This window comes from Amaranthus tricolor, chromosome 1 (genome assembly GCF_026212465.1).
Source record: "Amaranthus tricolor cultivar Red isolate AtriRed21 chromosome 1, ASM2621246v1, whole genome shotgun sequence".
Classification (NCBI taxonomy): domain Eukaryota; kingdom Viridiplantae; phylum Streptophyta; class Magnoliopsida; order Caryophyllales; family Amaranthaceae; genus Amaranthus; species Amaranthus tricolor.
In genome coordinates this window covers 1,081,675-1,107,652 of record NC_080047.1, presented here as the reverse complement: position 1 = coordinate 1,107,652, position 25,978 = coordinate 1,081,675, and the positions used below count along the sequence as shown (strand labels likewise).

The window sequence follows — 25,978 nt, the reverse complement described above, 5'->3', positions numbered from 1 at the left end:
CAATTTGCACCATTTTGTATAATTGTGGTATGTGAGTTTTTCTGAAATTTTGATTGATGTTGGGGTTTCTGTTTGGTGAGTTGAATTGTTAATTTTCTGGAACATCTGGAACATTTGTTCCATTTGTTCCATGGACATTAAGGTTTGGTGTGTTTGATTTTCTGATGAATCAGTCATTTTGAGGTAAGAACAGGTAGATGATGATGCCTGTCCGGATTCGAACCCTAGGGCTCTGATACCATGATAATTTGACAATATCTGATTGTTTTTTTTTGTGTAAAATATTCTGATTATTCACTATTCTCATTGAAGCATATCGTATAAATACATGAACATTGTAGTAACTTCTACGAACATGGGTAAGTGGGGTAAGTGCCTCTAATGTAACTACCTAAGAACAACTCAACTGTAATGACTAAGGTAACTGTAAAAGATAACTGCTTTCCAATAAAATCATATGAAAATAATTATTATTATTATGTCAACCCATCTAAACTTTTAGGTTCAATATTTTAATCTTACATACAGTTTATTAAAAAATAATTAGAGTATAGTTGAAAATTTAATAGATAAGATTAATTTGAAATTTAAAAGATACGTTCAATTAAAAACATATAAATTTTTATTTTATGCTCATAAAAACATTATTGTATGATTTATCTCAATACTTCAATATTAGTATTGCTTAAAGTATCAATAGTCTATAAAAATGACCTGTATTTTTATGTTTTTCATACTTTTTTATTTTTCAAGTCACCTTTTTAAGAGGAAAATTTACAAGTCACTTTGTACCACTCTTTGACCTTTTAGTTCCCCTCCCCAAAAAATGCTAATTATAGTACTATTTTATCAAATACTCCATAAATTAATAATATTTGCTCCTCTAAGTAAAGTTTAAGTTGCACATATAATATATATAATTATATATTATTCATTAGTTATCTAGGTATAATAAAACTCTTATTTCTATTTGTATAATGATTTTAATTGTTGAATAATATAATAAAAGTACCTCTATTAAAAAAATAAAAAGGCACAAGGTCGCACAAACATAAATCAGGAAAAGGTATTGGTAAAAAAATAGATGGAAATGATTTTGGCAATTAAATGAAGTTATTGAAGTCTAAAGACATGATTAATTTGTTAGAAAAAGACCTTTGGATGCATGAAAGGCTGATTATATTTTAAGATCTTCATAAGGTCTTCAAATCATACGTTAATTATTCTATTTACTATTAATGTTTTTTTAATATCATCGTACCACTCCAAACTGGTAATTTGTACCATGTTTTGTGCATAGGATATTGTGTATTCAAAAGGATTTGTCACTGGAGAACTATCTTGTACATGTATTAACATACTATATTCGAAAATCAGATCTTGTTTTTATTGGAATATGTATCATTTCTTTCGAAGAAACCAGAGGAAGTAGCAATTAAAACATTAGCTCGTCTTCTATGAAACAATATTATCATGAGCCGAACTTATATAATTACCTTATTTTTCTAATTAATCACTTTAAAATATAAGTGATCAATTTAATTGACTAACTGTACATGGGTTAGTCCAATAGAAATGATTTCACTATGAGACCATCTCATTTAAAAATTAGTGTTAAAACATAAGTATTTTTTTAATTGTTTTTCTTTTGCGGTTCTAGTTCATATGAAGAGACAAGAGAATATTCGAAAATCAGTCGATCTCCTGAGAAATGTCTCTCAGGCCCAACCCATAAAAACTTAATGTCTACTTACTGTACCCTTAATTCTTACTTACATATCCTATATCTCTATTTCCATTATCCTTAAATGTCTAGTTACAGTATCGCATTATCCTTAAACGCCTACTTACTGTATCTTTAATACCTACTTATAATATCTTAAATGCCTACTTACAATATCCTTAATGCCTATCAAATAAGTGTGTAATATTACAATACCTTAAATACCTACTTACAATATCCTTAATAACCAATTAACCACCGTATCTTATAAGAATTTGTGTTTGAATATTGTATAATTAATGAAACATTTCGAGGCCCATACCATTTTCAGTAAAATGTCCAGGACGTGTAATCCATATTTAGTAGATTCGCCCAATTATTTCTTTACCGTAAGTCCATACTCTTAATGCACAAGAAGTGGGTCTTAAACGGTCTTTAATATTTATTTTAATGCTAGAAAATACATATTTTTCATATGGTTAAAATATTAACTTTTTACTTAAAAAGACGTACTTTAAATGATTAAAATTCATACTTTAATACTAAAAGTACCTACTTAAATGATTATAACACTTATTGTTATGTTAAAAAATACATTCAGATTTGGATGAGCTTAGTAAATTAGATTTTGACCAATGAAAAAAAAGACTTGCTTGAGAAATAAATGAATAAAAATAAAACAAATGAGCAGAATGAAAATTTAAGAATGCTGAAACAAAACAGAATTTAGTTAGGATAAGAAACGCTTTCACAATTGTAATTTAAGGTTTAACAATGAAAAAATTACTTAAAATAAACTCTAATTGAATTATAACTCAAAATTTCTTCGTGAATTTAGTAGTGAAAGTTGAATTAAAGAGGAGATTAACTATGAATTGTTTGATGGAGGAAAATGAGAAAAGGCATGGTTTGATGAAGAAAAAAAGGAAAAACAATAACCATGTTTTATTTTTTTTTAAAGTATGACTTTTTTTTATTAATTAGATTAGGTCTGCGTAATCAAATTGTCTTAAAAAAACTGTCTATTAAAAATTTGGAAATGTACAAATATATCAGCTCATTTGCTACGAAGATTTGAAACAAATAAGCAATTTTAACAAAAAAATTTTTAAAAAACTTCGTGTAAACTTAAATCCGATCCAAAAATAAGCGTTTTCATGTCCGAGCTTAAGGTCGGGTATGTTCGTAGTTATTAACAGCAAACACAAAAAAGAGGAAAAGAAAAATGTCAAAATTATTAGCAGTGCCAATTTGGGTATTCTTGGACATGTTTAAAACCCGTGAGTAATTATTGAACCTCTACCGTGCATTCTTGTAGATTTATGAGATTGTGGATTTGTAGCGCACTAGGCATGATTTGGCAAATTGGATTTTGTATGGATCTAGCTGTTGGTATAGGACTGTATCTATTCCTTTTTCCTACTCATTTTTATCCATCATTAAACCCCATCCATTTCTAACCTATTCATTTCTCACACATTTCTTTTTTAATAGCATACTACTTTAGCTTAGTTTTGGTTCAATAGACTATGGTTAATCATCTTTATTATTAGTCTTTATTTTGTTTCATTCTAATCACCACGTATGTATAATTATGGTGATTGAATTTTAGTTTGTTGTTATATATCCTTATAAGTCTTCTTTTTGCTCTTGGTTGACCATGCTTCAATACAAATTTATATTTAGAGGCTCTTCACCTTATTGTTACATCCTTATAAGGTTAATGGTGATGCATATAGCTCTTCACCTTATTGTTACATATTTTATATTTATCTTGAGATATCACCAATATATATTCTTAGCAAAAATAAAAATAAAAAACAAAAAAAGGAAGAATGAAAAAAAAAGGAAAAGAAAAATGTCAAAATTATTAGTAGTGCCAACTTGTGTAAACCGTAGATCAAACGAGCTAGTTATGCTGTTCTTTCCTTCATTTAGTCTTCATTCACTCTTTCCATCACGTTCATTGTTTTATTCAATTCTACTCTTTAGATCGGTCCACCTACTTTTAGTGAAGTCTTAACCTTTGAGTTGCCCAGTAACGAGGTGCGAAACTTTGACACATCTCTATTTAGAGGCTCACATCACTTTGAGCCATAGGATGGGGGAATAAGCGTAACTTTAAACACTTGACTGTGGTTGTTCATTTTGGCTAACATACCCAAAAGTGAGGTCCACTTACACCCATTGTGATCGGTTTGGGAGTCCTAGACTCAATTTGGTGAGATCCTCGCTTGATGACCTGTTTTAAGAATGATTTGTGGAATCAGGTGCGTACTAAATTACATATTTTCTATTTATAATTCAATTATTTCAACTCATATCATCCCGTTAAAAACAATTTATAAATTAAAAAAAAACATTATAACCTCTTTAAAACTTCAATTACGTACAAAACTCAAATATGAAAACACATAGAGAAACAATACAATTATACAAACACTTTATTCACATTCATATTTCATGTTAAGAGTTAACATTTACAAAAAAAAAAAAAAAGTTAATAAAAGTGTCGATATGAATTTTAGGATTGTGATAATATGGAGTAATTGTCTATAAGTCTCTCTAACAAAGCTATATTTATCGTTTTGATTTTTTTACAATAATGTCGTTTTGATTTATCTCATAAATTTTTGCTACAATTTGTCATTTAAATAGACACACATTTACTCGCCTACTCTTATCACACATCAATATCTTATTATATTGTTATTCTTCTTGAATCAAACAAAAAAAATATATGTAAATTTATAAAAGTAACAAAATCATAAGAACAATGAGCACAAATTTTCATTTAATTGTTCAATGTTAAACACATTATTTCATATGTTAAAACTAACATTTTGAATATAAAATATTTATTTTTAAAAATTAGGTTGTTTGTAAAAAAATGTATCACCGTAGACAACAAATGAGTTCAAAATAAATCCACGCGACAATTCAAGATTTATCTAACTTTGTTTTTGAATTCAAATTTAAACCAACTTGAAGATGACATTAAAAATTATATACTTTTACTAAATATCAATAAAGACACAAAACTTAATTTAAAATCAAGTCAAAACAACTAAATCCAAATAGATCGGATAAACACCAATAGCGGACACCGTCATTCACCCTTGTGTTTAATTGTGTGCTATATGAAGTCATATACATAAAAGAGAAAATTATAATAAACTACCTATTTTATACCCCTCTTTGCAAAAAACTACCATATCTAAAATTTTTTGCAAAAAACTACCTTATATAATACATTTCTTTGCAATAGACTACCTTATAACGGTTTTTAGCATTTGACCGTTAAAATTAACCGTTGACTATCACGTGATAGTCACGTGACCTTAAAAAATTTAAAAATAAAAAAATAAAAAAAAAATAAAAATAATAAAAATAAAAATAACAAAAAATAATAATAATAATAATAAAAAAAATAAAAAATAATAATAATAATAATAATAATAATAATAATAATAATAAAAAGTAAAAATAAAAAAAAATAGAAATAAAAATAATAATAATAATAATAATAATAATAATAATAATAATAATAATAATAATAATAATAATAATAATAAAAAAAATTGAAAAAATAAAAATAATAATAATAAAAAAAATTTTAAAAATAAAAATAGTAATAATAATAATAATAATAATAATAATAATAATAATAATAATAATAATAATAATAATAATAATAATAATAATAATAAAAATAAAAACAAAAATAAAGATAATAATAATAATAATAATAATAATAATAATAATAATAATAATAATAATAATAATAATAATAATAATAATAATTTATATAAAAAAAATTTTGAAAAAAAATTTATTTTTTTTATTTATATATTTTTATTATCATTATTTATTTTTTTTTATTTTTACTTTTTATTTTTTTTTATTTTTTTTTTTTTTTTATTATTATTATTATTATTATTATTATTATTATTATTATTATTATTATTATTTTTATTTTTATTATTATTATTTTTATTTTTATTATTATTATTATTATTATTATTATTATTATTATTATTATTATTATTATTATTATTATTTTTATTATTATTTTATTATTATTTTTTATTTTTTAAGGTCACGTGATAGTCAACGGTTAATTTTAACGGTCAAATGCTAAAAACCGTTATAAGGTAGTCTTTTGCAAAGAAATATAAGGTAGTTTTTTGCAAAAAATTTTAGATAAGGTAGTTTTTTTCAAAGAGGGGTATAGAATAGGTAGTTTATTATAATTTTCTCTACATAAAAATATAATTTGCAACTTTCGAGTAGCGTTTGAAAGTTAAAATAATAAAAATTTCCTTTTATAATAACGGGTGAACAGGTACTCATTTAAAATTATTTTGTGGTTCATAACCCGACTCGGTTAAAACGGGTCAAGTATTTGACCAATTCTTTATAAATATTTTTCAAAATTGACCCACATTTAGAATGCGCGTCGGTGAGTCGACAGATCGGGTATTTTTGAACATAACTATATGCTAGAGCTGTTCAAAAGTGATCCGACCCAAAAATCCGATCTGAAACTGAAAGTAAACCGACCCGAAAATGTGTTCCTTTTTTAGGTTTATCGAACCGATATTACCCGACCTGAAGCTATACCCGAACCGGTTGACAACCGAAAATGAGCAAACTGAACTCGAGCTGTAACCGATTTTTCTAACCGACGCGTAACTATTAACCGAGATTACCCAAACTTAATAGTGACCGACCCGAGTCATATCCGACTCGAATCATGCTCAAAACCAAACTCGATCCGGCTAAAACCGACTTAACCCGAACGAAGTTTAGATCGAATTGCTATAAACCTGAAATATTTTAATAATAAATTTTAAAAATACATGGTTTCATATATTTAGAGTTAATAATCAATCGTCAATGTTTATTTAACTACTTTTAATCGAATTATATGAAAATTGATAGAACTTTATAATTTTAATTTCCGGTCAAACAAGTAAAAGTAACAATGTAATAATGATCACTAATTGATTTACATTTTCTCTATTTTGCTTTAAGTAAAGGAACCTTATTATAAATTAAAAAATGACTAACAACTTAATCTGATACTGACTCGATCAATAGTAATTAGTAATTCGCAATTCGTAGCCGAATTCTACTTGAAAAATACCCAAATCCGATCTACATCCGGTGAAACCGAACAAATTATTAATCGATGACAACCCGAGACCGATTGAAACTCGACCCGAACTTCAACCGACACCGAACTAATGCTAACCTGATAGCTCAAATAACCGATCTTCAACCGAGCCGTGACTAACCAACCCGACCCGAGTATGACCCGTCGCAACACGCATCCGAAATAAAACCGATCCGAAATACAACCGAATCGAATGACACCCATCCGAAACCGACCCGATTACCCGAATGAACACCTCTACTATATGCTATTGCTATGTGCGGTGGCCGGTGGGCCTACATTGATCTTTTGCCTTCGCCCTTCAATCTTCATTATTCATGGGATTTAGAATATCCCAAGATTCAAGAAGTTAGTGTTTACAGAATTGAGAATACAATCATTTTAAAGTGATAAGAATATACTCTATACTAAAATCTTGTTGGCGGTAGCACACATTTTTTTTGATCACTTCGAAGTCCGATTTCTACGCTACAAACTCGCTTATGACTCACTCTTCATGTGGGCAAATTTTCACTGAAATAAGCTTCGTGTCCCCTTAAATGTGTTCATCAATGGGGGTTCTGTACCTTCTCTATCTTGGTGCTAGCATCAAAAGGTGTGATTTTTCTCTATTTACTATACAAAATCTGTCCCAGACTTCGAGTAGGTTGATGGGTTCTCGTCTTTTTTCTTGATTGCTCTCTGGTCATCCTTTGAACTGTATGAGTGTGGTTTTTGAGACATTTATTGCTTTTTTCTTAATGGAGACTGCATCAAATTTGAACATTTTATTGTCTAAATACAGTGATTTTGGATGTGGGTTTTTGTTTTTTGGGTGTTTTTCCAAAGCATGCAATGTTTTTGTCCTATGTTTGATGGTGGTTTTAGGGTTTATATACTTGCAATTTAGTGGGAAAAGAAAAGGGGTTTGTTCTTGTAATGATAAAACAAGAATTGATGGTTCAAAGAAATTGTATTTTGAAAATGGGACCACTAAAATTTTGGGAAGAAATGGAGGTGGGGACCAAAAATTTGAGGAAATCCATGAAGTTGTTAGTTTTAATGGTGGGTTTAATGATAATGTTGGTGGTAATGTTGATGAATGTTTAGAAGACCAAGTGTTTGATGTAATTAATCTAAGAAAAATGGTGAAGGGTGAAAGAAAAAGGGCTAATATTGCTCACAGTGAGCTTGAGAAGGAGAGGATGGCGGCCGCATCTGCTGTGGATGAAGCAATGGCTATGATTTTGAGACTTCAGAATGAAAAGAGTGTTCTTCATATGCAACTAAATCAATTGCAGAGAGTTTCTGAGGAGAAGCAGTTACATGATCAAGAAATTATTCAATCACTTCTATGGATTGTAATGAAACATGAATCTGAAAGGAGTTTATTGAATGATCAATTGAGGATGTGTAGGGAGAAATTGAAGATGTTTATGAAAGGTGAAGAATGGGATCAATTTGATACTATTTATCCAACTCCTAGTGCTTCTTATTCTTCATTGGAGGAGAGTGGGGTTGGTAATTTGACAGTCGGCGCTCTCGATTCCAAAGCATCACCAATGTAAGTTTCTAACACATTCCTTTGTTCTTTGAATTTGCTACTTTTTCTCGAATCAAAGTGATAAGCTTTTTGAGCGACGAAACTGAAGAAGTATTTGCCAGTGCTGTTATTTATGTGGCTAATTGTAGAAGAGGTCTCCTTGGGAGATTTTGGTTAGGAAAGGCCTTTGTAAGTATGCATAGTTGACTACACATGTTTTTTTTGAAAGCAATTGGAATAACGTTACACTTTTTTGGTTGAATAGATATTTGATGGCTTTCTCAATAGTTCTATATTGTTTATGCTTTATACATGTTTAGTTATTGTTGTGTTGAGTGGCGGATCTAGAACAAAATCAAATGATGTCGATAACACAAAAAATTATGCTTGATAAAGGTTGAACCTGGGTCAATATTGTCATGCATCAAAGCTCATACCAACTTAATTAACCAACACATATATTAATATCTATAGGTATATGATTGTATACATAAGTGTTAGAGTATATAACATATCCTGGGGCCTCAACCATCAGCTTAAGCTTTTGGTTGAGTTGGTTCCTTGACATGGTATCAGAGCCAATGTGACAAGAGGTCATGGGTTCGAATCTCAACCACCCCTCATTTAAAGTGGAATATTTAGTGCCAACTATGAGGAGGGCCTGTGTTGCATCCACACTTCTAGCCCAAAGGGCTCTTGTGTGAGGGGGCGTGTTAGAGTAAATAACATATCCTGGGGCCTCAACCATCAACTTAAGCTTTTGGTTGAGTTGGTTCCTTGACAATAAGTTAAATGCTGTCAGTTGACAACATTGATTGGGCATAGATTTGCCCCTGGGTGTCTTAAGCTATCATAAAATTTGGAAACTCAAGGTCATTTTTCTGATAATTATCAGTCTGAGAAGGATAGTTGAGTGTTTTTATGGAATGAATGTTGCATTAAATATCACTTTGCCTGTTTTCATTAATCACTTAGAAAGGTTGTAGAAGAGCATTTCCTTATGTAAAGCAATAAATAGCATACCAAATGTTCTGGTACTTCTCATGAGACTGCACTTATGTAAAGCAATAAATACCATACCAAATGATGACGTTCAACGTGTTATCCTCCGTTTCTTTTTAATAGCTACGCTCATCTCCTCCGTTTTATTTGAGAGTGTTTTAAAAGAAGTGTAACTATTAGAAAGAAACGGATTATAATAGAGTAATTTAGTCCATATTAATGCGTAATGACAGCTTAAGACTTAACCCTATCATTGATTATAGCCTTGATCTTTATTTGTTATTGACAAACGACGATTCTATACAAAGTTAACCCGTAACGTCTCCTCCTCGAAGCTTTAACTGTACTCTATCCTTACATTAGTAACATTGCGAGTTTGCTCATTAGATATGCAATTTATGCTAACATGAAAATAAAGAAAAATTATGATTTTGTGAAATGATACAAAATCGAAAATCCCTTGGAGCTATTAATTTCAGCTGATCCCTCTTTATCCTCTACAACATTGTATTACTTAGTCCTTTTAAGATATAGGGGGAAAGATAACAAGCTTCCTATATGTAGTGTACTCGGGAAACCATTTGAATTGGTCGGCAAGCGAACAGATTAGGCACGGTTTTGATGAAGTAGCGATGTTTTATGTTAGTGTATTACTATCTGCCTTCAAAGATAAAGAACATTATTGAAGATTATGTGGCAAATTCGAAGGGACAGAGGGAGGATGTTCTAATCTCAAATGATATATAATAGGAACAAATTCACTGTTGCTGGTTATGTTGAGAAAGATCCAAAACAAGGAACGTTTTAGTATATTTCTGTTCCCTTCTGCACATCGGTGTGGCCTGCCTGTGTGTTTAATCTTATTGAGCAGCAAACCAAGTTAGCAATTTGTATCAAGGTAAGATTAGTATGATATGTTCCAAAGACAACCTTGGAGGTGCAAGTCTATTGTACTTAATGTCCTCTTGTTAAATAAGCCCTTTTCCTTGTTTTGTTCATTCACATTTTCTCATTTACTCTCTCAGTCCCAGAGAATTTTTTACAATTCTTTTTTTAGCTATGATCCTCACTATACCTTTATTTAATTCTCACTCACATATTTAAGTTATCTTTTTATCTCATTCGTATTTTTCTTTCAACTCTCCGTAAAAGTATATACTCTCTTCTATTCACTTTAAATGTCTTATTTGATTTTTCAACACTATTCATCAATTACTCTTATTATGTGATTTATTTTTAATTGATAAGTAAAAAGTTTAAAACATAATTAAGTGGAATTTTATTTGATTCGTCTTATTGTAAATTTTATTAATATCAACTTTTTATAATTTTCACTCAAACACAATTAGAGATGATTAAGATTGAAAACGTGTATTAGCAATATGCCAAAATTAAATGTGACATTTAAAGTGAATAGAACATTTTATACCTAGTAGCAATTCTTTTGGGACACAGTGAATAGATGATTGATATTGTTGCGTACTGTCACTGTCAGCTCTTAATTAAGGATATAGCAAACCCTGTTATAGTTGGGTTCTTTTGATCCTTTAATATTACTTTAGTGTAGTAAATATAAGGGGGTTTTCTTTGCATTTATGCCAGCTTTGTTCTCCGAAGTACCATTAAGTTTCTGTTTCTGGTCTCAATAATCATGATAAAAATCATGGATTGGTTTGAATGATTGAAGACTTTCCTTTTCACTCATGTGATGAGAGAATTATTAGGCCATAACAATTCGTCACATTATCTCACCGTGGCCTACTTATGTGGACACGGAACACCCGTGGGCTCGGGCCCACAAACCCACAAGGATGAGCATTCATATACTTGGTGAGATTTAGTGTTTCCTAAAACCATATGATAGTAAGAGGATTGGCTCACCCAATATATATGCAAGTCTACAATGCACTATTTTATCGATGTGGATTCTTGTTTCACATGTAAAGTATTTCCAACAAGAATTATATTTTGTTAAAGGGAAAATGTGAAAATTTTTATAAATTAGCATAACTAAAAAAATGGCAAGTTTGCCATACATATAGCAATGAAATTATATTAGAGTAAACCACCAGCAGAAAAGTTTTCAACACCTAATAATAACCCAAGTTGAAGCTTATTTCTTAAAATAAAGTCATACCAATCTACTAATGTTATATTATATATCTGTTTTAGTTTATCGTTACAACTGAAACAGAGAGAATAGTAATTAAGAATCACGGCATTAATAACATCCATTATATATACAATCTCTTAATCATTTTTAATTATGCTTCTAATACTTCATAATTAATATATAATAACTTAATTATCACAATCTTCCCTTGAGAAAATTGACACACAGCTTTCTCCATGCCTCTTTGTCTGGATCATGTGACTCCATGAACTTAACCCTCATTTCATTTGCATAAGCTTCCTGCCCATCCATACAAACATTTAACGACCATTAAATTATATATGCTATTTTGTTCTTTAAAATTTGTTATATTATTCAAATTGAAGTTAGAACTTTTTTATGTAAATTCTAACATACATAAGAGAGTATAAAAGTGATTTCATATACATAATTGTAACTACCTTCGTTCAAATTTAACTATTTCTTGCAATATTTTTAAATGTGATAATCAATTTAATTATCTCAATGTCGCCACGTTTTTCTCACCGAGACAGAATTGAGAGTCAAATATATACAAAGAGATTGTTTTTAAATGACTATTGATAACAAATATCATATATAACTTCATATCGATAACAATAACAAGTAAACGTAATTTAAGGAATTATCTCTTTTGCTAGTCCATTATTTACCGTAATTAATTTCCTTTGTAGTAGGCGATCGATCAAGTGAAGAAGAATGTCCTTGTTGTACTCAGGATGACCTTGAATACCCATCATATGATCACCATATTTAAACATCTCAATTGATGTTTTGTTCGACCGACCAATCACTTCAACTTTCGGAGGAAGTTCCAACACCTATTTTTATTTATCAAATTAGAAAAAAAAAATAATTATAATAGATTAATATTTACTCGATCTGCTAAAAATATAATCACTTATTGATAATTTTTAAATAAACCCACATGTTGGGTATAATTGCTAGAAATAAATTCACATATTGTTTATTCTAATTGTTAGAATTTAAAAGAAGTTTATAAACAATAGGTGTATTAATTTAACAATTATAAACAATAAGTGTATTTATTTACAAATTTACAAATAAGCAAAATATGAGTTTATTTTTGGCAAATTGAGTAAAGATTGATTTATTAACAATCTGTAAAAAAATTCTTTCTATTCTCTAAGAGAAAATTTTTTGTAACTAACCTCATCTTGGTGGCATTCAATTATGTTGAGCGTAGCAGGAATTTTGTGGGTTGCAAAGAGTTTGTTTGATGAGGGTGAAAATCGAATTGTTCTGAGCCCAATGTCCCAGCCCGTACTAGCCCGACCTATCTTCCCGCCCAATGAACGGCCCAATATCTTCTCAATTAAACACATTACCATTTCAAAACCAATAATGTCACAGTCTTAATTCTAATAATATTATATTATATAAACCAAATTAAATCAATAAAGAAAATCATCACTAAAAAATTATTTCACCTATCTCATCCTAATAGTAATATCTAATTATAATTATAATATATTAAATAATCATCTACATGTGTGATTTTCCTTCATTAATTCTTTTTAATGTCAAAACTCTTTTTTCTCGCAAAAGTCAAATAACAAATTAAATTTTTTTTTTTCATAATGGAGTATAATTATTATGTACAAGACAACGTGCAAGAAAAAACAAGCACATAAAGTTGCATAACCAACAAGCAACAATATTTTTGGGGCAAGTATATAGAGTGAGATGTTGGAATTCTATAAAAGCATGTATCTTGGCATTTGGCATTATATTACAATTAGAGAGAATCTACCGAAAACTAAAATAGATTCCATCGCATTAATAAAACTTGCATTATTTTATGTATTTGTAACAAGATTAAGGAATTTTATAGATATATAGTTTTTATAATCGATGGATTTATGATTTTCACGGTATCTAATGCACGATTTTAATTTTTAATATTTTTAATTTTTTATGATTAAAAATTCTAAAAAATTAATATATAAAAATATGCACTAAAGCAAATCAAACAAAATTCCACTAAACTATATTTTATATTATACATGAAGAATTATATACCAAATAAGAATAGTTGATGAACAGTAATTGCTACAGTTAGTTGCTACAGTTCCTATAGCAACTATTAAAATCCAAAAGTATTAATAAAAATAACAAATAACACAAGTATAAATAGAGATCAAATACATTATAAAATAAAATTTAGAATTTTAAGATCCTAATCTAGTCCTAGATAGAGATGGTCATGGGGCGGGTCTGGCCAGACTCAGACTCGGAGCCTTTTATTTTTTATGAATTTGGATCTGGACCCTAAGGGTCTAAAATTTTCAAACCCAGACTCAGACTCGGACCCAGACCCTCGGATCTGACGGGTCTAGGGTCCTTAATGGGTCTTAAACAAAGTCTCTTTGATTTGTCACAATTGAACCTTTACAAGCGTTTTGTATTTTTGTCAGCAACTTATTATCGTATTACAAACACTTTTTCGAGTCCAAGAAATTCAAATACAAAATAATTACTAAAAAGTAAAAACACTTGTCTAAATGCACAATTAAAAATCAAACACTTGTCTAAATGCATAAGTAAAAACACTTGTCTGAGGGGCAGGTCTACGGTCTGGGTCTCGAAGTCGGGTCCGGGTCCAGTATGCACCTTGAGACCCGGACCCTTTTTTTGATCCAGATTTGACCCGGATCCGATGGGTCTCAAAAATTAAGACCCAAACCCTTAAATAAAGGGTGGGTCCAACAGGGTCCTGGACACATGACCATCCCGAGTCCTAGACCCTTATGGTCTGACGGGTTCCAAATTGTTTTTGTTTTTTTTCTAAAATATTATAAAAAATATATCATGCAATTCATTCGTAGAAAATTATTTAAATATTTTTAAATAACGAGGATTTTCTAATACTTTATACTAATTGAACGACCAAATATATGAAAGTTTCCAACATTTAATTTCTTTAAACAAAATATTTATCAAATCTTTCGATTTTATATGTACAATTACAATAAATTACAAAAATCGAAAAAGTTTTTAATCATGCAATATTCAAAAATATAATAAAGTTGTAAATCAAACAAACAAATACACAAATAGTACATTAGAAATTATATAAAACAAGAAAATTCCAAATCACGCAATGTTCCAAAATATAACAAAGTATTAAATTAAACAAACAAATGCATAATAGTATTTTTATACTTTATTTAAAACAATAACGGAAAATTCTCAAATGATACAGTCTCACAGAGTCACAATGACATCATCTTTATTAAGCTGGCCTAATGTATATTTGTTGTCTTAAAGTAATAATTTATAATCTTAAAGTGAGCACTTATAATTGCAAAATAATCATTTACAATCTTAAAATGATTAATAAGAGAAATGGACTTGTATTCGAACCGAACTCAAATCCTTAGGGCACAAAAATAGATAGGTAACCCTAAAATTAGGATCAAGTTGGGTCTGGACTCAAAGGTTCCAATACCCAAGCCTATCCATATTGATCACTCTCAAATTTTAAGGTAAAAATTAATAATATGAAAACAACTGAAAATTAAGTCTTATCTCGATTAAAATAGTCAATACTATTTTTCTAAAATAAAGTTTTGAATTTGATTATTATACACCCCTTTCATTCCCTCTATATACCGTATGATCACAAAATAATAATAGACCATCAATCAATCATTAAAATAGTAATTAAGTCATACTAAAACTACGGCTCAGATTTACTGCCAAGTCATCAACATAACTAATTAGTAATAAAGTGTCGTACGTTGATCAGGACCATGAGTACACCAAAAGTCCTGATCACTTATGTGGTTCTTGTCGCATAGCACCTCAAATAAATAAATACATTTATTAGGAGAGTTAAAAAAGCAATTATAACCTCGAATTTATAAGAAAATATACAAAATATCTAAAGTGACACCAAATTTATGCATTTACTCCACTACTAAGCCTCATAGTAATCACACCCAACACAAACGTTGACTATTTATATTATGTCAAAAATCGCTCTTAAGGGCATTGTTAATGGTGATCCAATATTGGGTCACATGACCCATTAAAAGAAAAAAATCTTATTATGATGATCCATATTAAGATGGGTCATGGATTAGATTGAATGAATGGAGCTTGTGATGACCCGTTCCATTGAACGGTCATCTGAATTTTTTTTTCAAAATCATTGCCACGTGTCAGCACATGATTGGACCGCGAAAAGTAAATTCCAACCTCTTTCCCAGTCACACTGCTGCACGCCACATGTCTTGTTTTGATTGGCTGTGAAAAAATAGCCGTTTTTTATCTTTAACGGCTATTTTCGCATTAAAATAAAATAAAAAAAAAAATTATACCAACGGTCATATTTTTTCGAGATCTATAAAATGAGACCCATATTGATATATTTTGACATTATTTTTTTTACATATTTTGTTCATATTTTCGGTAATTTTTTAGTTTAAAAAAATATCAAAGTAATCATTTCAAAAATCCCAAAAAAAATATGGATTCAAATAACCCAAATTATGGAAGAAATCCATGTAAAAAAAACCAAGAAAAAAATTTTCTTACAATCAAAGTGCTCAAATTCAGTATCAAAATCCTCCGTTCATTCCTCCATTTTCTCAAAATACTCCAAATTCTTCTTACTATATTCTTGAAAATATCCCAAATTCATCTTATTATGTTTCTCAAAATACCCAAAATTCTCAAACTATGTTTCACCACCATCATCAATCTCACAATATCAACTTTAATATTGATATGTATTCAACTCCAATAAGGGGTGAAAGTTTAGATGAAAATGAGATGGAGTATGATGATGATGATGATGATGTTGATGAAAATCAAGGAAATGATCAAGATGTTCAATATGGTGAAGATGGAGGAAATTCTGTTCATCATGTTGATGCTAGTCTTTACACGCAACCATCATTTCAAGATCTAGTTTCACAATTTGGTTCACCACCGAGCTTCACTCAATTGGTTCAACCATCTCAACAGCTACCTAATAATAATGATGAAGCCCCTATACCTTCAACAGCTACTTTTATTCAGTCTATTACTGAACCGCAAATAGCAAAAGCAAGGTTATTTGCCCAACATCAAGAAGCAGCAAGAAAGGATGTGGAGCGAGCATTTGGGGTGTTGCAAGCTCGATTTGCAATAATTAGAAAGCCCTTACTTGCTTGGGATGAAGAACGACTCTCTGATATAATTACTTCTTGTATAATTATGCATAATATGATAGTGGAAGATGAAAGAGATACATATACACACTATGCTGATGGTAGAGAGTTCATGGGAGAACGCCCAAAAGGTCAATCAGAAGGTATAAGTGGAGTAAATGGTGACTTTGAGTATTACACAGATAGAATTGTTGATATCAATCGATACTTGGCAAATAAGGATGATGTTGAAGATCGACAAACACATTTATCCTTAAAAGATGACTTGGTTGAAAATATCTGGCAAAAGTTTGGAGAGAACCGCAATTAATGTATCATTTAAAATTTTAGTTTTTTAATTTGTGTATTTATTTTATGTATGTGCATTGTAATATTTATTTGAAGTTAACGAATTTTTCTTAAATATTAAAAAATATTTATTAAAAATTATATTTATATTTATATTTATTAAAAAATATTATTTTTATTAAAAGAATAATTTTTTTTAATTATAAAATAGTAGATCTATTTTAATCAAATAAAAAATTATATTACCTTTGTACATGAAAATATTATTATAAAAAAATAAAGATAAATGTTAGATAAATTAAGGGAGAGAAATTATGGTGGGGTAGAAAAAAAAGTAAGAAAAAGAGGATGATGACCTTTTAAAAGAGGTCATTGTTAATAAAATTAGGTTAAAAGATGAAATTTTAGGAGAGAGAAAAATTGTAAAAGAGTGTGATGACCTTTTTTAAAGGTCACCATTAAAGATGGCCTAATAATAGAACACTTTTGCATTGCAATATTCATTTTTTTGGCCCAACTCAAGAGTTTATCAAAATAAGTAAACCTTATTTAATAATAAAATCATGAGTTAATGATGACTTATGATCAGCTTCACATCAACCAAACTATAAAACGATATCAATCAATTAGGATTTTGGACTATTTATTTATTATTAAAATTTTATTTAACTATTCAAAGGGAACACGTCCCTCAAATTCATGGTTCGAATAGCTTGACAAGCATGTCCCTCACCTTTTTCTCCTATTAAAAAGATATACTCCTATCATTATATTCTCCAATCTATAAATAAAATTCACAAAATTTATGAAGTTTTCACCATTGAAACTAATCTCTTTGCTATAATAAAATTTTGTACATTAATCTATTGATTACAGCTCTAAAATATGTAGCTAAATTAGAAATTCATAAAGATAAAATTTTACATATTAATACTCAATATTTTGATAAAGAAAAATAAATAAATATCAAATGATATATAATATACTCAAGTACTTAAGCTAGAGAGGCAAATAAAAGGTTTTTATACGAATTAATAAGAAGCTCAAAAATTAAAAGCGTTGTCTTAAAAATATTTTGTCTTCAAAATATTTATCAATTTTGAATGTGCTCTTGATATTGATGATAGTTGTGAATATAACATTTCCATAAACATATTTAAATTTAATCTCAAAAAAAATAAACATATTTAAATTATTAGTGTCAATTAACTTCGCTCAGCATTAAAACTAACATTAAAATCATATAAAAATATGAGATCAAATGACAAATACATGAAATAAAACAAATTAAATTTAAATTAATTTAAAAAAAAAAAAAGAGAAATCAGAAAAACCTGGTGACCAAAGCAAATGCCTAGAACCTTCTTCTTGAGAGAATCCAATGTGATGAGGAGATTCAATAGTCTACAGATCCAAAGATGATTAGAATGAGCATCACTACAACTTCCAGTAATAACAAATCCATCATAATTTTCAATTTCTTCTTCAGTTGGAAATTCATTTTGTGCAACTTTAAATACATCCCAACTTTCACCTTCTTCACCCAACATTCTCACAAATACCCCAAAATACCCTCCATATTTCTTCTTTACATATTCTGAATCTTCTGCACATAGTAAAACTGCAAACTTCTTTCCCTTTTTCCCATTCCTATTCCCATTATTCCCTAATATTCTCTTAATTTCAACCTCTAGTAGTTGATCATTAATGATCATTTCTTCTGGAGAGTTGGAAATCAGATTCACCATTTTTGGGTTTGGACTTTAGACTTTGGAAAGAAGAAAAATATGGGGGTGTTGTTGAGTGAAGGAATGAAGAGGAATAAGAATGGGGAAAGCTTGTTTCTACTCTTTTTTCCAAGTGTTTTTCGTGATGGAAAGAAGAAAGAGGAGGTGGGTGTATATATAAGACTGGATTTGGTTACAAATGTCCGTACCTCTCATTTAACATTATTTTTGTTTTTAATTCTAATTCTCTAACTAATTAATTCTCTAAATAATATTGATAATTTTTTAAAAATCTGCTCAAAGAGGTTTAAACTTAGGTTAATATACATTTACATTGCAAAATTTTTAACTAACATAGCCAACATATATATTAGTATAATAGTATCTTTAGATATATAATTTTATACATAAGTAGAATGCTATCAATAGACATTATTAAATGACCAATCCTCCCTTGCTAAAAATGATATAACAAATAACCTTACAAATCAAAATAAGTTCAGCAAAATTTGTTTATTTAATAATAAGAATATTTGAAAAAAGTGTTTGTGCTAGGCGCTTTCACTGAGCTTTTCAAGAAGAAAGAAAAGTTAAAAAATATACTCCCTCCCAATCAATTTAGTTGTCCCATTTGCTTGAGCACGGTTATTAAGGATGGTATGAGTTCCATTAAAAAGGTAAGTAGTGAAAGGTAGTTGGGTAAGTAAAGTATATGATAGTATATTCATAATTACGTGTGTAAACTAAGGATATTTAGGTAAAAAAAGATTGACAAAAATAGAAATGTGACAACTAAAATGACTTTCCCAAATAAGGAAGTGGGACAACTAAAATGATTCGGAGGGAGTATTTAACTTAATATATTATGTTAAGATTCTCCATTTATTCCTGATCTCTACTGTATTTTCATGGAGCTAGTGACATTGAAGTAAGGCTCTGCCTCTTCCCAAAGAGTATCCTAATCTTTTATCAATATCATGTTCATAACAATTGTCACTTATTTATGTACTTTATTAACCTAGGCAGAGTTGTTTTGGTTATGTTCATTATTTTCATGGGTCAAAGATTTAATACTCTAGTTTTTATTTTAAATTATAATGGTATATTATACCGTAAAATAACTCATTACACTATGCCGTAAAATAACTCATTACACTATGTGCACTTTTTATTTACATGAAGTTGCACATAACATTTACTATCAAAGATCAATCAAAAATAACTTCTTTGTTAGTTTTATCATCAATTAATATCCAACCCTTCCACTTATAATATTATATTTGGGAACGAAGATTTCATTTGGAAATATGAAATTAGCTCAAATTTATTGTTTGGCAAATTAAAAATTTTCAAATTTGGATTTAGATCGATTCCACCATTGTTTTTAAAGTAGTTAAAGTTGAGAATGATTTCTCAAGCCTTGTCATTTTCAAATTCTTTATTTATGATTTCATAATTGAAATTCATAATTTGAAATGAAATATTTATTCCCAGACACAACATTAAAGAAATTAAAGATTCATCAACAAGGAGGAAATTAAAGATTCATCAGCGTACATAAGATATGTTATTTGTTTACAAGATTAGAAATTTTGATTGAGTGCAGATGCATGATACAAGTACAAAGTCATTCAAGTATAGTTTAGTCAGATATAGAGAATAATTTCATGCTGATAAGCATAGAATTGATCCAAAGTAGAAGTATAGAACATCTGAAGACGACATTATGGGTCAATTCTTGATTCGAAAATATTGTGTGTACTCTTTTTTTTGGCCAAGTAGACTAAGTGCTACCTTTAAAATAAGTGGAATAATGTGGGTATCAATGTCAAATAAATTTAAGACACTATCCTATTAAGGCAACTAGCTAGATTAGATCATAATATTAAGACTGAAGTAATGGATTTTACCAAGCTGCTAAAAATTTTGTCAATAGTTAAAAATGAAACTTTTTAAAAAGAAATTTTGTCGATAGTCAAGCATTTAGATTAGAATCTTAGTTGGAGCATGTAATGCTTTTTCTAGGAAATAGTAAATTCAATTTCTAATGATTTCTTTTCTAATCTAGTAGCTATCTTTTTCACTGAAATCTATTTTATTTTGTATAATTTGTTTTTTTTGAGAATTGCGTTCGACGGATTTAGTTATCATCTAGACTTATTGAATATCCAAAACTTAAATTTTCAAAAAAAAAAATTACAAATATTTTACCTTCTTTTTTTTTAAGTCTATACAATAATGAGAAAAAAAAAGTCTAAACCAATTGTTAGTATCCCAAATTAAAATTTTACATTGGGCTACTTTTTTCCCTCTTATGGCAATCAATCAAGACCGACTTACTAATTGGATGCGTCGATCATTAAGAGTGAGAACACTAAAGCATTTAAATAGTCACTTAGTCTAATAATCTTTTTACATCATATATATATGCCCCTTTATTTGATTAATACACCTACTATAACTTTAGACAAGATAATGAAATACAATCAAGTTTTATCTCATTTGGAACATTACCACTTTTTATAGGTAAGGTTTTAAGTCGTTCTCTCTCTTTCTCTCGACCTACTCTGTACTTAGCCAAAAAAGTCTTTTAATTTAAAAAGTATTACTATTTTAAGATACAAATAATTGAAGACATACTGATAGTATTCTTTTGTACAATTTTATTTTTTAAAATAAAATCTAAAATCACAAATACCTATTAATGTTTGTGTGATCTTGTCTACTAAACTAACTATGCAAAAAGCAAAGGCTTTAAGAAATGTGAAAGAACGAGTCAGAAACCAAATGGAGATGTATGTAGTATGCTTTACCTCATGCACTGTTCCACATGTTTTCTGTTCAAATTTGTTTTTTATTAAAACGCATATTAAGGGAAAGGATGAATCAGAATCAAACTCTTATAAAATTAGAGTTGTTGGCATGGATAGGTACAAGCAATTCCATGTATGCTTTTTTTAGCTCGTTTAATTTACTGAATTTATTTTCATAAAATTTAATTAATAATTGCTAAATATAATTAATTTTTACTTATATTGACATGATTATTATTTTTATTAAAATTATTCATTGTCAGAAATCTCTCTTCTATCGTCAATATATAACCCCCGGATTTCTTAAAATTACCAAGGGAATATGAGGGTGGTCTCAGCCCTTGGGATAGGGAAAAGGAGGATACGATGGGTTAAAAGTAAAAGGTGGTAGTGCTAGGGACATTTTTTTAATAATTTAAATATTGATTTATTTATTAAATTAAAAATAAATTTTTATACTTACATATAGTTGAAGATGACCATTTTATATTTTAATTCCCAAGAGGATAATAGGCTAATTTAATGGTCAAAGATTTTTCCTTCCACTCTAATGATAAGTTAATTGATGTTAAATTCCAAATTCTCTACAGAAAAATCTTTAGAATACAAAACTTACATGTAGAAAATGTCTTGTGATCAAATAAAGGAACGAACTTTCTAGAGTTCTAAAGCCAATTGTAATAATATATCTCTTAATTAATTGATTCCTTTACAATGGATCTTTGGCATAGACAACCAAAAAAAAAGAATATTCACGTGAAATGCTGCATGTTGAAAGCAAAGAACAGCAAGCAAATACTTAGGCAATTGACTTTAATTTTGATAACAATAACGGCTTTTGAATATTTAGGCAACACAATTTCATGGGTAGACCCTAAGGGTTGTTTGGTATTAGAGTTAGAGTTAGCAACCCAATATCTTCATAAGATAGAGTACAAGGAAAGGGATGTTTTATTAGAAAATAAAAAGAAATTAAATGGTATCCGATCAGATTAACTAAATAGATAGGTAAGCATATAGTGACGCAATATTTAAAGTGATAAGCCGGTCTCTTAAGAGATCGTCTCTTTGAGAGATGTCTCCCAGCCTCAGCTCATTAAATTTTAATGTCCACTTATTGTATCCTTTATGCCTACGTATATTATCCGTAATGCTTACTTAAAATATAGTTAATGCCAATCGAAAAAGTACTTAAAATGCCTACTTACAATATTTTTAATGTCTACAGAGAAACTTAGTCTACTAGCCTACTTACCATATCCTTAATGCCTAATTAAACGCCTACTTACAATATACTTAATGCCCAAAGTATTTACAATATTCTAAATGACTACTTACAATATTCTTAATGCCTACAGAAAAACTTACTTTATATTTTTCTTTGTGGGTCTGCCCAATTAGAGATGACCTCTTAAAAAAATCGTCTCTCACAAGAATTTGTGTAAAGTGATACTATTACAATCTCTTGTTTTCACCAAATTAAATGCCCTCTAAATCTATTTAAAAAATAATAAGAAATGAAGGCAAATAAAATAGTCTTTGAAAATGGCAGTAAAAGGTTATTTATATGAATTAAACCAATACACACATTCATGTGCAAGCAAGATTAAGGTTAAATAAAAGTGTTATAATACTTGCAGAATATAAATTTTGGTAAGAGTTTTAAGCGTTTCATACAAGATTTAGATGTGAAACCTAACTTATTATATCAATTATTGATTATTAATTATAACCAAAAGTCTCAAATTTTATAAGACGGCCTTCCTATTTGTACACTCAAATGAACATACGCGTTGTCATTCATATCAATAAGTTTTATAAGAATGAATCAATTCTAGACATTCACAGAAATTGACTTTATTTTGTAAGAGGTTTGTCTTTGAAAAAATCTATGACAAAAGGCATAATAAGGATATTATGATTTCACTACATTCAAATTATATGGGATTAGTTATGAAGTATGAAGCAAAATAAATTAAGGTGAGATATTGAAATTAACTAATAATAAAGAATATACTTTATTCTGTGGTTTTGATCTTCACTATATATTGATCTACTACTACTAAGAATATTATCAATTTAAATGATCATCAAAACTCTTATTCTGCAAATTCTATTTTTTAGTTGTAATTATCTGATCTAGTTATCTACCTAATTTCCGGCCAACCTCTTTCTCTTCTAAGCTCCTCAAAGTTTAATCTGATCAAGTTATCCAAGTAGTTTATCACTGGCTGCATTTTCAACACACATGACCAAACCCACATCTCATATGATTTTCTCTCACTTTACTTTTAGCATTATTTGTCTTCAACGGGATGCAATCTAAAGTAGGGCGAGGACAAGTGCTTAATGCTCATATCATATGTTTCGATATTACAACAAAAAACAATTAATACAATCATCAAACATTTACATTTCCTAACTTCTTAGTTTATTTTTATTTTTATCAAAATGCCGACACAAGTGAACGCCGATCGCTTGATGATATTACGAGAAATAGTATAGTAGAATTATACAAGTATCATACTAAATTCACTGTTAGGGGTGTTTGGTTATCAAAATATGGAGGGTCAGAAACAGATTCATAATCCGTTTACCTTATCCTCTGTTTGTTATAAAGATCTGTCAATTGTTTCCATTATCAACCATAAACAGTTCTCGTTATTTTGTTTCTCTTCATGTATCACTGGTAACAAATACCCTATGCTACTCTTTGTATTTCTTCCGTCAGTTATGATGTGTAAACTAAAAATTGATCTCTTTATCTTCTTTTCAAAGCTAGATCTGAAATTCATGGTCATACATTCTCTCTCTTCTCCGAACCCGATCTTTCAGATATCTCCCTTTTACATATATCCTAATTTCTTCCTTTTCTTCTTAAATCTCTTCAATGGTTGAAAACTAAAGTACAATTCAAATTATTAGGCGTCTATAACACCACTATCAACGACGTCATTGATGATTAAGATATGAGCATTTTCATGAACAAGCAAGAAGCAAAAAATTAATTTTAATGGATTTTTAGGGCATTTTTAGTACTTATAAATTTTCAGTGTGAAATTTGCAAATTGATTGACGTGGCAGTTTGTGTGGCGGGACTATGGTTGTAGTGGTGGTGGTGATGGTGATGGTAGTATATGGATAGATGTTGGTTTGAATAATGTGAGTTGTGCAGCTATGGCAAGAGAAGAAGTAAATTGTTAAGTGTTTCTTTTTCATTTTTACAGTAACATTTACTATTACCCTTAGCTCTTGTCATTCGTTACCTTTTCATTACCATTACTACTTTTATACCAAACACCCCCTTAGAGTACTAAAATCTTACTCTCTCCTATTCATTTAGGTGTTTCATTTACTTTTGAGATACTATTCATCTATCACTTTTAAAGTGTATTTTATTATCAATCTTTAAGTTAAAACATATTCATGTAGAATCTTATTTGATTCGTTTTAATGTAAAATTAATTAATTATAATTTTTAATTATACATAATTATACATATTAAAGATTAAATAAGTGCATTAAATATAATGCATAAAAACACTTAAGATGAATAAAAGGGAATATAAATTAAAGTGACAAGTATCATTACTTCAAATCATATCCTTTCAACTACCAAATATTGACTGTTCATTCTTTAAAAAAAGCTACTATTATTAAAAATTAGGACAATATAGATGAAGCAAGTGCTGTTCAATTTCCAACGTGTAGGCATCTCTAACGTGGGATGATCGATTGTGTTGGATGTGAATGATGAATCGATTCTCCAACCATTTCATGATAATTGTATGTCTTTGATTATTTGTTGAATTGTTTACTTTGGTCAGCACTAGAGAGTAAATGCCTATCCTGTAGGGTACCTTAATTTTAGAGTTTTTACGACAAGATTAACTGGTTTACACTAAGAAAAGCAAGACACGGATCTAGCAATGCATAATATTCCAATATACAACCCTTAATTTGAAGAAAATTCAACTATTTGAAAATAAATAATACTTGAATGAAATGTAGGAGACTATTGAGGATTTGAGGTGCAATGCAAACAACAAAGATGTTCCGCAATATGTATAAGATATATGACTGTATATTGATCAATATGAATTGTAAGAGTTTGAGACTCTAACAACAGAAGAAAATGGAGAAGAAGAAGAAGAAGAAAATAAAGCAACACCAATCACAACAAAACCAATGCAAGAACACACAAGATGATTTATAGGTATATTGGATATCTCTCCTTCAAACAAGAATTGATATCATTAATAATTCAACAATACATCAATAAAATAAACCCTCCCACACCTTGAGAACAACCTTACAAGCTTAAAGATCTCACCTTTAATGGAGATCACTCTCAATCTAATACATATAAACTTAGTTTTCCCAAACCCTTTT

The 25,978-nt window shown here is 29.0% G+C and overlaps 2 protein-coding genes across 3 annotated transcripts; one reads left to right on the top strand and one right to left on the bottom strand.

The window, feature by feature from the left end:
• The first annotated feature begins 7,260 nt into the window (after nucleotides 1-7,260).
• LOC130797471 (uncharacterized) lies at nucleotides 7,261-10,516 on the top strand. Its single transcript, XM_057660063.1, has 2 exons — nucleotides 7,261-8,445; nucleotides 9,991-10,516. Exons 1-2 carry the CDS (start codon nucleotides 7,604-7,606, stop codon nucleotides 10,034-10,036), a joined length of 888 nt encoding a protein of 295 aa, XP_057516046.1. The 5' UTR covers nucleotides 7,261-7,603; the 3' UTR covers nucleotides 10,037-10,516.
• Nucleotides 10,517-11,542: 1,026 nt separating this feature from the next.
• LOC130797458 (gamma-glutamyl peptidase 5-like) lies at nucleotides 11,543-19,064 on the bottom strand. Of its 2 annotated transcripts, XM_057660043.1 has the most exons (4): nucleotides 18,381-19,064; nucleotides 12,751-12,906; nucleotides 12,232-12,399; nucleotides 11,543-11,839 (listed from the first exon to the last, which is right to left on the bottom strand). In XM_057660043.1, exons 1-4 carry the CDS (start codon nucleotides 18,792-18,794, stop codon nucleotides 11,735-11,737), a joined length of 843 nt encoding a protein of 280 aa, XP_057516026.1. In that variant the 5' UTR covers nucleotides 18,795-19,064; the 3' UTR covers nucleotides 11,543-11,734. The 2 variants fall into 2 exon arrangements, with proteins under 2 accessions (XP_057516026.1, XP_057516034.1); XM_057660051.1 differs by lacking the exon at nucleotides 12,751-12,906.
• Nucleotides 19,065-25,978: the final 6,914 nt, after the last annotated feature.